The following is a 16,972-nucleotide window of genomic DNA, read 5'->3' as shown; positions in this document are numbered from 1 at the left end:
GTTAGATGTTACTCTTACTCTCTTCCACCAAGGCATTTCTGGGGGGAATGGCCCTAGCCCTCACCCTCCGATCCAACAGGTCCCAATCGTGCTCAATGGGATTGAGACCCGTGCTCTTCGCTGGCCATGGCAGAACACTGACATTCCTGTCTTGCAGGAAATCACACACAGAACGAGCAGTATGGCTGGTGGCATTGTCATGCTGGAGGGTCATGTCAGGATGAGCCTGCAGGAAGGGTACCACATGAGGGAGGAGGATGTCTTCCCTGAAACGCACAACGTTGAGATTGCCTGCAATGACAACAAGCTCAGTCCGATGATGCTGTAACACACCGAGACCATGATGGACCCTCCACCTCCAAGTCGATCCCACTCCAGAGTACAGGCCTCGGTGTAACGCTCATTCCTTTGACGATAAACGTAAATCCGACCATCACCCCTGGTGAGACAAAACCCCGAATTGTCAGTGAAGAGCACTTTTTGCCAGTCCTGTCTGGTCTAGTGACGTGGGTTTGTGCCCATAGGCGACGTTGTTGCCGGTGATGTCTGGTGACATCACCTTACAACAGGCCTACAAGCCCTCAGTCCAGCCTCTCTCAGCCTATTGCGGACAGTCTGAGCACTGATGGAGGGATTGTGCGTTCCTGGTGTAATGTTCGGATGTACCAATCCTGTGCAGGTGTTGTTACACGTGATCTGCCACTGCGAGGACGATCAGCTGTCCGTCCTGTCTCCCTGTAGAGCTGTCTTAGGCGTCATTGCAATTTATTACCCTGGCCACATCTGCAGTCCTCATGCCTCCTTGCAGCATGCCTAAGGCACATTCACGCAGATGAGCAGGGACCCTGGGCATCTTTCTTTTGGTGTTTTTCAGAGTCAGTAGAAAGGCATCTTTAGTGTCCTAAGTTTTCATAACTGTGACCTTAATTGCCTACCGTCTGTAAGCTGATAGTGTCTTAACAACCGTTCCACAGGTGCATGTTCATTAATTGTTTATGGTTCATTGAACAAGCATGGGAAACAGTGTTTAAACCCTTTACAATGAAGACCTGTGAAGTTATATGGATTACGAATTATCTTTGAAAGAAAGGGTCCTGAAAAAGGGACGTTTCTTTTTTGCTGAGTTTTATATTTAAGCAATTTTAGAATAAGGCTGTAATTTAACAAAATGTGGAAAAAGTCAAGGGGTCTGAGTACTTTCCGAATGCACTGTATTAAGAAAAGTAAAGTGTATCGTTATTAACTTGGAACCTAAAAATAGAGCAGAAAATAGGCTTATCAATATGTGACAGGTCTGCAATCTGCTTCGTTGAATGCAAAATCTAAAGTAAAGAAACATTTTTACTATAAGTTTATGGCAGTGTTCTCCAAGTAGATACAGCGAAAGTATTCACCCCCCTTGCCATTTTTTATATTTTGTTGCCTTACAACCTGGATTTAAAATAGATTTTTGTTCGGTTTATATCATTTGATTTACACAACATGCCTACCACTTTGAAGTTGCAAAATATTTTTCATTGTGAAACAGACAAGAAATAAGACAAAAAAACAGAAAACTTGAGCGTGCATAACTATTCACCCCCCCAATGTCAATAATTTGTAGAGCCACCTTTTGCTGCAATTACAGCAGCAAGTCTCTTGGGATATGTCTCTATACACTTGGCACATCTAGCCACTGGGATTGTTGCCCATTCTTCAAGGAAAAACTGCTCCAGCTCCTTCAACTTGGATGGGTTCCGCTGGTGTACAGCAATCTTTAAGTCATACCACAGATTATCAATTGGATTGAGGTCTGGGCTTTGACTAGGCCATTCCAAAACATTTAAATGTTTCCCCTTAAACCACTCGAGTGTTGCTTTAGCAGTATGCTTAGGGTCATTGTTCTGCTGGAAGGTGAACCTTTGTCCAAGTCTCAAATCTCTGGATGACTGAAACAGGTTTCCCTCAAGAATTTCCCTGTATTTTTCGCCATCCATCATTCCTTCAATTCTGACAAGTTTCCCAGTCTTTGCTGATGAAAAATGTCCCCACGCCATGATGCTGCCACCACCATGCTTCACTATGGGGATGGTGTTCTCGTGGTGATGAGAGGTGTTGGCTTTGTGCCAGACATAGCGTTTTCCTTGATAGCCAAAAAAGCTTAATTTGAGTCTCATCTGACCAGAGTACCTTCTTCCATATGTTTGGGGAGGCTCCCACATGCCTTTTGGGCGAACACCAAACGTGTTTGCTTATTTATTTCTTTAAGCAATGGCTTTTTTTCTGGACACTCTTCTGTAAAGCCCATCTCTGTGGAGTGTACGGCTTAAAGTGGTCCGATGGACAGATACTCAAAACTCCGCTGTGGAGCTTTGCAGCTCCTTCCGGGTTATCTTTGATCTCTTTGTTGCCTCTCTGATTAATGCCCTCCTTGCCTGGTCTGTGAGTTTTGGTGAGTGGCCCTGTCTTGGCAGGTTTGTTGTGGTGCCATATTCTTTCCATTATTTAATAATGGATTTAATGGTGCTCTGTGGGATGTTCAAAGTTTCTGATATTTTTTCATCACCCAACCCTGATTTGTACTTCTCCACAACTTTGTCCCTGACCTGTTTGGAGAACTCCTTGGTCTTCATGGTGCCGCTTGCTTGGTGGTGCCCCTTGCTTAGTGGTGTTGCAGACTCTGGGGCCTTTCAGAACAGGTGTATATATACTGAAATCATGTGACAGATCATGTGATACTTAGATTGCACACAGGTGGACTTTATTTAATTAATTATGTGACTTCTGAAGGTAATTGGTGGCACCAGATCTTATTTTGGGGCTTCATAGCAAAGTGGGTGAATACATATGCACGCACCACTTTTCAGTTTTTAAATTTTTAAATTTTTTGAAACAAGTTCTTTTTTTCATTTCACTTCACCAATTTGGACAATTTTTTGTATGTCCATTTCATGAAATCCAAATAAAAATCAATTTAATATACAGGTTGTAATACAACAAAAAGGAAAAACCCTAAGGGGGTGAATATTTTTGCAAGGCACTGTATAAGGAGGAGTTGGCAAAAGAGCAGAAACAAACAACAGTAGACTTCATTGAAATCAGGACCATCAAGTTTCACAAGAATTAAAGGGATACCGCAAGATTCTGGCAATTAAGTTGATCTACTTACCCAGAGTCAGATGAACTCGTGGATACCATTTTTATGTTTCTGCATGGAGTATGAAGGAAGTTAGAGGTAGTTTCACAAGCCAATGCTAACTTGGAATTAGCGCAATGATTGGAAGTCTACAGGTACGCTTTTTTGTTTTCTTCTAGGACATCAGGCATGTGATCTACATTGGTGTGTATTCATGGATGCCAAGGCAAGCCAGGCTTCCCCAAAATGTATTGGGGATAATTTATCTTTCATCTCTCTGTTTCATAATTATCCTTCAATTCGTAAGAGGCTGAATGTATCTCACCGGAGAAAGCATCACAGCGAGCAAAACAGAGCCCATCTGTCTCTGTATGTACAGCCCATCTATCTGATGCTGTCTGGTCAAAAAGAGTATTGCATTGTTCCCGCCGTAATATTGAATGCAAGGGAAGCCAGCGAGCATTTGGCCTCCCTTGATAAAAAATTATACAATAAAACGTGTCAAGCAAAGCCAGTTTGGATTTTGCTTCACACCAATCACATAACATCAAAAGCCAATATCATTGACAGAAAAAATGTGCATTGTTGCATCTCCTTGTGTTGTTGTCCTCCGGTGGCTAGCTAGCTAAAATTGGCCCTTTCCTGAATTAGCCATGGAGATAGGGATTTAGACTTGTGGTTTTACTTAATTATCCGTACTGGACAATGATTATAATGGTGATTCTAATCCAACCATAAATTCATACATTGTGCCTCTGGCCTGAGAGGATAGAAGTTCAATATGTAGCTAGATGTAGTAGGCTAATGTTAGCTGGCTAATCGTTGGCCATGAATGGAAGTTAGGCAAGCAAGCATTTTAGCCAGGTAGCCTAGAATGACAAAAAGTTAAAGCTTGTACTGTATAATAGAGTCATAGCCCAATTCGGCAACATGAGAGAGATTAGGATGGCATTGGCATTTCTCTACAAGCAAGGTGAGTCAACATGTTTTTTTCTACCTATATGCACACTGCTCGCGTCATGTGTGCGAGTGTTGCAAAATAAATGTACACATGCATTTTATTCAATCATTGCACCCACACTGCTCGCGAGCATCTGCGTAGCCATTCGCTAAAATAGACCTTGGTTCTATTTGTGATGCTTGACACAATGCAAGTCCTGCCTCTCCCATCTCCTTATTGGTTTTTAGGATCATATACCCAGGTGCCATCTCCTCATTGGTTTTTAGGAGCATATACCCACGTGGGTGATTGAAAGATGAACTGAGGTCCATGCTCCAGTTGGTAGTGGTAATGCACCTTAAAGTTGGTTGCCAACCACCATATCAAGTCCAAAGAAGAAGAATTATCCTGAAGGAGGAGAGATTACTAGAAACAAACTCGGTTTACCCTTTTATCAGTGGATTAATTGTCAGAGTAGAGGACCTTGTGCATCTCAGGTAAAATAACAACCCGATGTTTATCTCCCAGGACAAATTAGCTAGAAACAGCAAGCTAGCTAGCTAAATTGCCATAAATGTTTAATGCATTTTGACCTGTCCCCAAATTAATATAGTTAGTTCAGAGTTGGTTTTGATATTATTCATGCAACCTTTTTTATATCCATCCAACCTTTTTATGCGAGTAAAGTACATGTCAAATTAAAAATGTCATGACAGGCCTGATGGAAACAGAACATTTTTCGTTAAACTCTCCAAATGTCGACAAAACAAAATAAACTACACAAGGTGGGATATTTTTGTGTTGATAAAATTAATTATGCTAGAAATGTCAGTGGAAACACTTATGCGGAAATATTGATATAATAATCATCCTATCTATGTAAACTTGGAGTCACACAATGTCAATGTTGTGTGGTCCTCCCACTACAACTTGTCAGGAAAGCATGCAGTGTATTAAGCTACAGATTAAATAAATTATGCTGAACTTCACAGGGTGGTGAAAGTGCAAGGTGATGAGGTTGATGCTCCTTTCCAATAAATATAATTTATTCGACATTATATTCGACGCTTGGCTGCCGTTTAACAAATAAAATTAATATCGCTCTAGTGTCCACAATAATAATAGTAATAATAATAATAATAACAGTAGTAAAGAACAAGAAGGCCGCACACTGTTAAAGCTCCCAATTCACAGCTTTATTGACAACGTTACAATAAAGCGGTGAATTGGGAGCTTTAACAGTGTGTGGGCCTTCTCGTTCTTTACTAGTATTCTTTATTATGACCACATACTTTTCATAATAATTATAATAATCTCCTCATGTAGGCTATATATGCACTCTAGCGCTGAGAGATAGCGCTGTTGGCTAGAGCACACGTGACAATACTAAAGTGGGCACACTCATTGTATTACGCATCACTTTTTGTGAGAAAACCATCAGTAGAGTTGAAAATTCAATGGAAACCCATGGGGATTTAAGTGCAAAAGGTATTTTTATGTGCACTACGTCACGACGCACAGCCTTTTATCAGCAACAGGTCAATTTGATGGAAACATCTCTGGTGGGAAAATGTGCATAATGTTTTCATGCAGATTTTTGAATATTTGCATGAAAATCTGTGGCCAATTGGATGGAAACCTAGCTACTGTGTCTTCCTATTGTCTTGGCCTTAGGCCTATGTCACGGTGGCAAGGCATATGAACTAACAGGATTTGTAGTGCAAACAATGCAATAAGGCTTTTTTTCCTGACTCGGCTTCCACAGTGATTTTACCCATGCACCGCTACCGGATGCCAGGACCGGAAGATTTTAAAACTTTAAACAAACTAAACTTTAGGTCTCCCCTTTTACTTGTGTTGGAATTCCTGTTTCTTGTTGTCAATGGTGTGCTCCTTTTTTAAGGCAAGGCCCATGTAACCTAGTGGGCACATAATTTCAACCTGAGATAGGCTACATCATGGGCTGTCACTACTTACTAATAAAAAAGAAAAGGACTAGATGTGCTACATGAGTACCATGTTTGTCTCTGTTGAAGTGTCCCATCAGTGTCAGTGTCACATACTTGTGCTGTGTGTTAAGGTGCACGTATGACTTTAAATGATTATGCGTTCAAATGAGGCATCTGAAATGCGCTTGCGCAGGCTCTCTAACCGGAAGTGATTCCCACGCTCAGACGAGGTCAAAATGGCGACTTGCTACATGTGAAGAGGACATAAGGGAGCCGGTTTTATGCTACAAAAATATGTACAAATCGACATGTAGCAGATTCACAGGTGAACACATAGATAATGTGCTTATCGTTCTGATGCACCTGAATAAAATGTTAATTACTGTGCTTTTGCTGGTCGAAAATACCAACGGTTAGGTAAGCTTGCCAACATAAAACTGTTAGCTATGTACCGGTATGTTATGTATATGTCTGTCAGTTAGCAATGCTGTATGACCTTCGATTTAATCCAGCCAATGTGTGCCAATCTACTCGATTCATCTAGTCATTTGACACATCGCTATACATATCGTGTGGTGTTGCAGTTCCAGCAACAAACCCGTCAATTATACTTTGCGTTGAAGAGTTATCTAGCTGCCTAGCTAACTAATGCTAGCACCATAAGTTGCTGATGATAGCTAGGCTGTCTGTAACTCGATACCCCATTAACGATAATATTTGTTAAGCGCCCCGACGCTTGGTCTAAACATTAACACGCATCGTTTGCGGTACGGTTTGGGGAACATAAGGAGCGTATCTTTAATATCAGCGAGAAATAATAATAAAAAAGTAACATTACTACACACCTTTTTATAATGTTAGTGTTCCGACACGGCATATTTCCATTTTACAGTGTTTGTTTAGGAAACAAAGACGGTAGACTGAGTGTTCTACAGTACCTGTGCTAATTACAGTGCCTTTGGAAAGTTTTCAGACCTCTTGACTTTATCCACATTTTGTTTAGTTACAGCCTTCTAATATAACTGATTAAATCAAGTAAAACTCATCAATCTGCACACAATACCCCATAATGACAAAGCAAAAACAGGTTTTTAGAAATGTTTGCTGATTTTGTTAAATAAAAAACAGATACCGAATTTACATAAGAATTCAGACCCTTTTGCTATGAGACTCGAAATAGAGCTCAGGTGCATCCTGTTTTCATTGATCATCCTTGATGTTTCTACAACTTGACTGGATTCCACCTTTGGTAAATTCAATTGATTGGACATGCTTTGGAAAGGCACACACCTGTCTATATAAAGGTCCCACAGTTGACAGTGCATGTCAGAGCAACAACCAAGCCATGAGGTCAGGGAGGTGACCAAAAACCTGAGGGAAACTCTGATAGGGCTCTAGAGTTTTTCTGTGGAGATGGGAGAACCTTCCAGAAGGGCAACCAACTCTGCAGCACTCCACCAATCAGGCCTTTATGGTAGAGTGGACAGACGGAAGCCACTCCTCATTAAAAGGCACATGACCGCCTGCTTGGAGTTTGCCAAAAAGCACCGAAAGACACTGACCTTGAAAAACGATTCTGTGGTCTGATGAAACCAAGATCGATCTCTTTGGCCTGAATGCAAAGCGTCATGTCTGGAGGAAACCTGGCACCATCTCTACGGTGACGCATGGTGGCAGTATCATGCTGTGGGGATGTTTTTCAGCAGCAGGGATTGGGAGACTATTTAGGATCGAGGGAAAGATGAACGGAGCAAATTACAGTGAGATCCTTGATGAAAACCTGCTCAGGACCTCAGACTGGGGTGAAGGTTCAACTTCCAACAGGACAACGACCTATATCCATCCTGCCCTGCCTATCTAAAGTCTTCGAAAGCCAAGTTAATAAACAGATCACTGACCATTTTGAATCCCACCGTACCTTCTCCGCTGTGCAATCCGTTTTCCGAGCCGGTCACGGGTGCACCTCAGCCACGCTCAAGGTACTAAACGATATCATAACCGCCATCGATAAAAGACAGTACTGTGCAGCCGTCTTCATCGACCTGGTCAAGGCTTTCGACTCTGTCAATCACTGTATTCTTACCGGCAGACTCAATAGCCTTGGTTTTTCTAATGATTGCCTCGCCTGGTTCAACAACTACTTTGCAGACAGAGTTCAGTGTGTCAAATCGGAGGGCATGTTGTCCGGACCTCTGGCAGTCTCTATGGGGGTGCCACAGGGTTCAATTCTAGGGCCGACTCTTTTCTCTGTATATATCAATGATGTCGCTCTTGCTGCGTGCGATTCCCTGATCCACCTCTACGCAGACGACACCATTCTGTGTACTTCTGGCCCTTCCTTGGACACTGTGCTAACTAACCTCCAAACGAGCTTCAATGCCATACAACACTCCTTCCGTGGCCTCCAACTGCTCTGAAACGCTAGTAAAACCAAATGCATGCTTTTCAACCGTTCGCTGCCCGCACCCGCCCGCCCGACTAGCATCACCACCCTGGACGGTTCCGACCTAGAATATGTGGACAACTATAAATACCTAGGTGTCTGGTTAGACTTAACTCTCCTTCCAGACTCATATTAAACATCTCCAATCCAAAATCAAATCTATAATCGGCTTTCAATTTCACAACAAAGCCTCCTTCACTCACGCCGCCAAACTTACCCTAGTAAAACTGACTATCCTACCGATCCTCGACTTCGGCGATGTCATCTACAAAATAGCTTCCAATACTCTACTCAGCAAACTGGATGCAGTCTATCACAGTGCCATCCGTTTTGTTACCAAGTCACCTTATACCACCCACCACTGCGACCTGTATGCTCTAGTCGGCTGGCCCTCGCTACATATTCGTCGCCAGACCCACTGGCTCCAGGTCATCTATAAGTCTATGCTAGGTAAAGCTCCGCCGTATCTGAGTTCACTGGTCACGATAACAACACCCACCTGTAGCACACGTTCCAGCAGGTATATCTCACTGATCATCCCCAAAGCCAACACCTCATTTGGCCGCCTTTCCTTCCAGTTCTCTGCTGCCAGTGACGGGAACGAATTGCAAAAAATCGCTGTAGTTAGATACTTTTATTTCCCTCACCAACTTTAAACATCAGCTATCTGAGCAGCTAACCGATCGCTGCAGCTGTACATAGTCCATCTGTAAATAGCCCACCCAATCTACCTCATCCCCATACTGTTTTTATTTTATTTACTTTTCTGCTCTCTTGCACATCATCATCTGCTCATTTATCACTCCAGTGTTAATCTGCTAAATTGTAATTATTCGCTCCTATGGCCTATTTATTGCCTACCTCATGCCTTCTGCACACACTGTATATAGACTTTCCTTTTTTTTCTACTGTGTCATTTACTTGTTTGTGTTATTGGCTTGTTTATTGTTTACTCCATGTGTAACTCTGTGTTGTTGTCTGTGTCACACTGCTTTGCTTTATCTTGGCCAGGTCGCAGTTGTAAATAAGAACTTGTTCTTAACAAGCCTACCTGGTTAATTAAAGGTGAAATAAATACAAATAAAAAAACGACCCTAAGCACACAGGCAAGACAACAAGAGACCGAGAGGCACCTTTTCATTATAATGTTGAAGAAAATGCGTTCCTAGCATGTGAGGAATGTGTTTGCTGGCCTAACAAATCCTAGCCAGCTAGCAAATGTTTCGAATTATAATAATATTTTTTTTGGCTACACTTATGCTAACCCGTTTGCGGTCCTTTTAGGGTTGCTTGCTGGCTAGTTAGCTACAGTATTTGGCTACTGCCGTCAGTGTGTGTCATATTTTGCCTATTCCACCATTTGTTGAATGCATACTGGCATTTGAAAATAGTGCGGGAAAAAGGAATCTGGACACGGTAGACACATTTTAAATGTAGGTGTAGAGGCATTACTCGTTCGGAATTCTATGATCAGAACTCTGTGATCAGAATACTCAAGCTGCATGAACTGTTAAGTCTAGACATGGCTTGAGGTGTGGTTCAGGGCAGGGTTCTGGAATTATTTCAGCCTCCTGAGTTTGAAGAGGTGCTGTTGCGCCGTCATCACACTATTTGTAAAGGGACCATTTCAGGTTGTCAGTGATGTGCACACCAAGGAACTTTAATCTTCTGACCCACTCCTCTGCGGCCCCATCGATGTGGATGTGTCGTGCTCTGTCTGCAGTCTCCTGTAGTCCATGATCAGCCACTTCGTTTTGGCACTCACATCCTCCCTGTCATCAGCAAACTTGATTGAGTCGGAGACGTGCTTGGTCACGCAGTCGTGGGCGAACATGGAGTGAAGGAGGGGGCAGAGCACGTACCCCAGGAGGCGCCCGTTAGAGAATGACCGAGAATATATTGGGCCGATATTATACTTTTTCTGGTCTATAGTCCCTTTATATAGCAAAACTGCTGCTATGCCAGCCGCCACTCACCGCCTGTGCCACGTGTACCTCAATGCCTAGGAATGTCTAGCTGGGAAAATCAGCGTCAAGCTAACTCATTCTCCAACAGAGATGTGATGTATTGAGAAGTGGATGAATTGGCACAGTGACCACAATCCAACTCCTGTTGCAAATTATTAGTTTAGTTATTTCACTAAAAGTAAAGCTTGTGTCGAACAGGTCCGGATATGCACGCAATAAGAAAGCTAGCTAGCTAATGAAATAGCCATGTGACCTGTTAGCAAAGATTACGATAACTATCCCTTTCATCTGTGGCGTTAACTAGCTAGCGTTATTAGCTACTATGCTAGCTAGCTGGTTAGGTGAATGTGGTGCTGAGATATCAGATATGATCTAATAGCTAGCTAATGTTAGCTGGTTATTATTTTGAACATGCACCATTTTCGGCAACGAGCCATCTGACTTGCAGTGTAACTTTAGCTATTTAATGGTGTACTGATCTGACCAGTAGCAATTGTATCTGTAAATTGACAGTTGATAGTCGGATTGGATTGTCGTAATAGGGAAAGAAGTGTCTTAAAATGCAGAAATAAATATTGATATTGATTTGGTTGGATCAATATACTCTTCTGGTAAGGCTTTCCGCTAGGTGTTGGAACATTGCTGCAGGGATTTGCTTCCATTCAGACACGTGCATTAGTGAGGTCGAGCACTGATGTTGTGCGATTAGGCCTAGCTCGCAGTCAGCGTTCCAATTCATCCCAAAGGTGTTCATTCTGTCAGGGTTCTGTGCAGACCCGTCAAGTTCTTCCACACCGATCTCAACAAACCATTTCTGTATGGACCTTGCTTTGTACACAGGGCCATTGTCATACTGAAACAGGAAAGGGCCTTCCCTAAACTGTTGCCACAAAGTTGGAAGCACAGAATCATCTAGAATGTCATTGTATGCTGTAGCGTTAAGATTTCCCTTCACCGGAACTAAGGGGCCTAGGCCGAACCATGAAAAACAGCCCCAGACTATTATTCATCCACCAAACTTTACAGTTGGCACTGTGCATTGGGGCAGCTAGTGTTCTCCTGGCATTTGCCAAAACCAGATCTATCCGTCAGACTGCCAGATGGTGAAGCAGGATTCATCACCCCAGAGAACGCGTTTCCACTGCTCCGGAGTCCAATGGCGGCGAGTTTTACATCACTCCAGCCAACGCTTGGCATTGTTCTTAGGCTTGTGTGTGGCTGCTCGTCCATGGAATCCCATTTCATGAAATTCCTGCCGAAATAATTATTGTGCTGACGTTGCTTCCAGAGGCAGTTTGGAAGACTGTAGTGAGTGTTGCGACCATGGACAGACAATTTTTAAACGCTTCAGCACTCGGCAGTCCCGTTTTGTGAGTTTGTGTGGTCGATTACAAATTTATACACTTTTCAGCAACTGGTTTGGCTCATATAGCCAAATCCAGAAATTAAGGGGTGTCCACATACTTTTGTATGTATAGTACCAGTCAAAAGTTTGGACACCTACTCATTCCAGGGTTAATAATAATGAAGACATCAAAACTATGAAATAACACATGGAATCATGTAAGTAACTAAAAGTGTTAAACAAATCAAAACATATTTGAGATTCTTCAAAGTAGCCACCCTTTGCCTTGCCAGCTTTGCAAACTCTTGGCATTCTCTCAACCAGCTTCATGAGGTAGTCACCTGGAATGCATTTCAATTAACAGGTGTGCCTTGTTAATTTGTGGAATTTATTTTGTTTCTAATGTGTTTTGAGCCAATCAGTTGCGAAGATAGCACTATTTGGTACAAGACCAAGTCCATATTATGGCAAGAACAGCTCAAATAACCAAAGAGAAACAACAGTCCATCATTACTTTTAGACATGAATGTCAGTCAATCCGGACAATTTCAAGAACTTTCAATTTTTCTTCAAGTGCAGTTGCAAAAACAATCAAGCACTATGATGAAACTGGCTCACATGAGGACCGCCACTGGAAAGGAAGACCCAGAGTTACCTCTGCTGCAGAGAACAAGTTCATGAGTTACCAGCCTCAGTTTACATCCCAAATAAATGCTTCAGTTCAAGTAACAGACACATCTCAACTTCAACTTTTCAGAGGAGACTGCGTGAATCAGGCCTTCGTGGTCGAATTGCTGCCAAGAAACCACTTCTAGGACACCAATAAGAAGAGACTTGGTTGGGCCAAGAAACACAAGCAATGGACATTAGGCCGGTGGAAATCTGTCCTTTGGTCTGATGAGTGCAAATTTGAGATTTTTGGTTCCAACTGCCATGTCTTTGTGAGATGCAGAGTAGGTGAACGGATGATCTCCGTATTTGTGGTTCCCACCGTGAAGCATGGAGGAGGTGGTGTGGGGGTGCTTTGCTGGTAACACTGTCAGTGATTTATTTAGAATTCAAGGCATGTTACATGTAGCCATGTAACCAGCATGGCTACCACAGCATCTGCAGCTATACACCATCCCATCTGGTTTGGGCTTAGTGGGACTATAATTTGTTTTTCAACAGGACAATGACCCAAAACACACCTCCCAGGCTGTGTAAGGGATATTTGACCAAGGAGAGTGATGGAGTGCTGCATCAGATGACCTGGCCTCCACAATCCCCCGACCTCAACCCAATTGAGATGGTTTGGGATGAGTTGGACTGCAGAGTGAAGGAAAAGCAGCCAACAACTGCTCAGCATATGTGGGAACTCCTTCAAGACTGTTGGAAAAGCATTCCTCATAAAGCTGGTTGAGAGGATGCCAAGAGTTTGCAAAGCTGTCAAGGCAAAGGGTGGCTACTTTGAAGAATCTCCTATATATCAATTTTGACACTTTTTTTCTTTTACTACATTATTTCATAGTTTTGATGTCTTCTCTATTCTACAATGTAAAATAAAGAAAAACCCTTGTATGAGTAGGTGTTTCCAAACTTTTGACACGTGTGTGTAGATAGATCTCTCTCACATGTAAAGTTTTGGTTTCATGAGCTGCACAAAAAGCTTATTATGCTCAAATTTTGTGCACAAATTTGTTCACATCCCTATTAGTGAGCATGTCTCCTTTGCCAAGATAATCCATCCACTTGACAGGTGTGGAATATCAAGAAGCTGATTAAGGAGCACGTGCAGTTTTGTCACACAACACAATGCCACAGATGTCTCAAGTTTTGAGGGAGCTTGCATTTGGCATGCTAACTGCAGGAATGTCCACCAGCACTGTTACTAGAGAACTGAATGTTCATCTCTCTACCATAAGCCGCTTCCAATGTCGCTTTAGAGAATTTGGCAGTACGTCCAACCGGCATCTCAACTGCATACCGTTGGATGGGCGAGCTGTTTGCTGGTTTTCAACATTGTGAACAGAGTGCCCCATGGTGGCGTTGGGGTATGAGATGGAATAAGCTATCAATGGCAAATTTCATTCATAGAAGTACCGTGACGAGATCCCGAGGCCCATTTCTTTTAATGTGTCTGTGACCAACAGATGCATATCTGTATTCCCAGTCATGTGAAATCCATAGATTAGGGCCTAATGAATTTATTTAAATTGACTGGTTTCCTCATATGAACTGTAAGTCAGTAAAATCTTTATTGTAGCAGGTTGTGTTTTTGTTCAGTTATTCTATATATTTATTTACTACATCTTTGGGGAAGGTTCACTGTATTCGGTGCATGTGATAACTTAAACTATGGGCATATTTGAGTTTGCAAAGCTCCTATACTCCTATTGAATATGCATTCACATGTATTGGGAGTAAGCCTATGCCATCTAAATGTCCCTAGTTTATCAAGAGATTTACGATTCAAACAAAATTATTACCGTTACGCAATTTTGGTAAAAACAAAGTAAAATGTATTGTTTAATTTGAAAATGTATGTAATGCATACATGGCTGTCTGGGAAATGTTTGTCTTCAACATTGTCAAATGTAATATTGAATTTCGTCGTAAAATATTGTCCATCGGTTTCCTAGACCCCCGAGGATCAGCGTTGTTGCCTACGTTCACCACATGGGCTTGGCCTGTCAGGAAGTCCAGGATCCAGTTGCACAGGGAGGGATTTGGGCCCTGAGCTTAGTGATGGGCTTGGAGGGCACTATGGTGTTGAAGGCTGAACTGCATTCTTACATGGGTATTCCTCTTGTCCAGGTGGGTTAGGACATTGTGTAGTGCACAGTTGCGTTGTACATGGACCTGTTGGGGCAGTATGCAAATTGTAGTGGATCTAGGGTGTCAGGTAAGATGGAGGTGATATGGTCCTTAACTAGCCTTTCAAAGCACTTCATGATTACAGAAGTGAGTCCTACAGGGTTAGTTAATTTACCTTCGCTTTCTTGGGTACAGGAACGATTGTGGACATCTTGAAGTGGGGACAACGGACTGAGAGATTGAAAGTCCCTAAACATTCCAGCCAGCTGGTCTGCACGTGCTCTGAGGACAACGCTTGGGATGCCTTCTGGGCCGACAGCCTTGCGAGGGTTAACACTCTTAAATGTCTGACTTACTGTACGTCGCCTACGGAGATCGGGAGCACACAATCCTCGTGAGTGGCGTACCACGTCAGCGGCTTAGTGTTTAACTCGAAGCGGGCGAAGGAGTTTTGCTTGTCCGGAAGCGAGGCTTTGGTGTTCCACGTGGCTGGTTTTCCCTTTGTAATCCGTGATTGTCTGGAGTCCCTGCCACATACGTCTCGTGTTTGAGCTGTTGAATTGTGACTCCACTTTGTCTCTATACTGACGTTTTGCCTCTTTGATTGCCTTAGTCATAGGTCATAGTTCTTCCAGAGCCAATTCGCTTTTAAACAAAACCATGTAAGGTCCTTGGACTATAAGGAGTAATGTTAGGCTCCTTTAGTCCATTGTTGGGCTTGCCTCTGTTATAGCAGAGAAGCATAAATTACTTTTCTAGCAAGTCCTCAACAGTCAACATTTTGATGATGCATATGATGCATATTCATGTCATGAACAGGTTTGTTTTGTGTTTTTAGGTCTGGTTGGTGTGAGTGTGAACCAGAAACTATTAGGTAGAAATGCCATTAGAAATCACAAGAGTGCTCGCAGCCTCATCCAGATGTCCAGGAGAGACCCATCACAATGGATCACGTTTCAGCACCTCAACTTCTTGAAGCGCCAGGTAAGTCACATGCCGCCCATTTTAGCAGGCAACAACAACACTGTTTTGTAAGTGATAGGGCACAATCTAAGGACAGAATGTTGTCTATCATACCAATTGACTTCTCAGTCCATGCTCATGTAACCTAGTTGGCCTATATGTACCAGGTAATGTCAGGACATGTACACAGGATTAGCTGTATTATAATTGCAGCTGTATAGGCTATGTCATGGGCAGCCGCCACGTATTGATCATAAAATAAGAGAACGACTAGCTCGATGTGTTCCATGTTTTTGTCAGCTGCGTGTTATGCCAGTGCCACCTAACCATGTTGTGTGCCAATGTACAAGTATGACTTTCACTGCTTGTACTTTCGAAGGAGGAATATCTGCCATAATGTGCCAATGACAGAGCACCTTTATCTTCACACACACTATCTGCTCTACCTCCCTCTTCCCAGTATGTGATGAGGAGTAACAATGCCCTCTATCAGAGAGCTAAACCTAAGCAGACAGCCATCTTGACCGTCCTCGAGGACCATCGTGATGACGGCATGGACAGTCAGATCCAGCAGGTCCCAACCATCGACCATGTGCCTATGGTCACCGATGTCACACCACAGCCAGAGACCACAACCACAAATATGACTGCAACACCTGTCTCAAGTCCTGTCTCGACTGTGGCAGCACAGGAGAAACTTGCTGTGTTGAAACCTCCCTCCAGCAAGACTGTGTCAACACCACAGACAAAGGCTGTGTCCAGTGCACCTGAGTCTGGGACTGAGATGTTAGAGGTGCCCCATGTGCAGGTGGAGTCTGATGAAGCCAGGGATGCTCGGCTGGACAGGCAGTGGAAGGAGCTCAAGGTGGACCTGGCTGAGCTTCCAGATGTGTACGCCAAACTTTCCAAAATCAAACTCACAGGTATGTTAAGGACTAGGCTAAGCACGCCAGACTACTTGGTAACCAAAATCAAGTCTTAATTGCTTAGTGATCAAATTTTAGCAAGCATTGACAGTGTTATGATTTGAGGCTTTTTTTAAATTGTCCGTAAAACCGAAGGAACATGTATGAAAGCATTTCTTATTTTTAATCAAGCATATGCACAATTTGGTCTAGGGTATTGCTTCACCTTTCACAAAGACGGGAACTTGTAGCATTCGCATATACTCGGGGATGCAAACTCGTCACTTTCCAGCGATATCCGCCATTTTGATTCCAAAATGGGTTGTCCACATGAATCGTGTAGATCCTAAGAAAAAAAGTTTGGTGTTGGGGGTATGTTTCTCGTATTGAAACGATTGACTGAGCACAGAATGAATCCTCACGCGTCCTTCAATGAGAATATCAAACAAAGTTCAGAGCGGGATGTCCTATCAGAATGAGTGCTTTATCCAATATCTTCAAATTTAGGATGCAGTTGCCTAATCAATGTAATTATATCTATTTTTCAGG

The 16,972-nt window shown here is 42.8% G+C and overlaps 1 protein-coding gene across 2 annotated transcripts in view; it reads left to right on the top strand.

The window, feature by feature from the left end:
- Positions 1-6,234: 6,234 nt before the first annotated feature.
- The window catches only part of LOC120029872 (protoheme IX farnesyltransferase, mitochondrial), a 71,366-nt gene continuing 60,628 nt past the window's right edge, over positions 6,235-16,972 (top strand). The window contains exons 1-3 of one of the 2 annotated variants that reach the window (XM_038975178.1): positions 6,235-6,329; positions 15,394-15,539; positions 15,979-16,441. In XM_038975178.1, the coding sequence (XP_038831106.1) occupies positions 6,299-6,329; positions 15,394-15,539; positions 15,979-16,441 (640 nt within the window). In that variant the 5' untranslated portion in view covers positions 6,235-6,298. Of the gene's footprint in view, positions 6,330-14,756; positions 14,950-15,393; positions 15,540-15,978; positions 16,442-16,972 lie in introns of those variants that run through there. The other variant, XM_038975179.1, reaches the window with a different exon arrangement.

This window comes from Salvelinus namaycush, chromosome 35 (assembly GCF_016432855.1).
Source record: "Salvelinus namaycush isolate Seneca chromosome 35, SaNama_1.0, whole genome shotgun sequence".
NCBI classification, from domain to species: Eukaryota; Metazoa; Chordata; class Actinopteri; order Salmoniformes; family Salmonidae; genus Salvelinus; species Salvelinus namaycush.
This window is presented reverse-complemented; position numbering and strand designations above follow the sequence as displayed.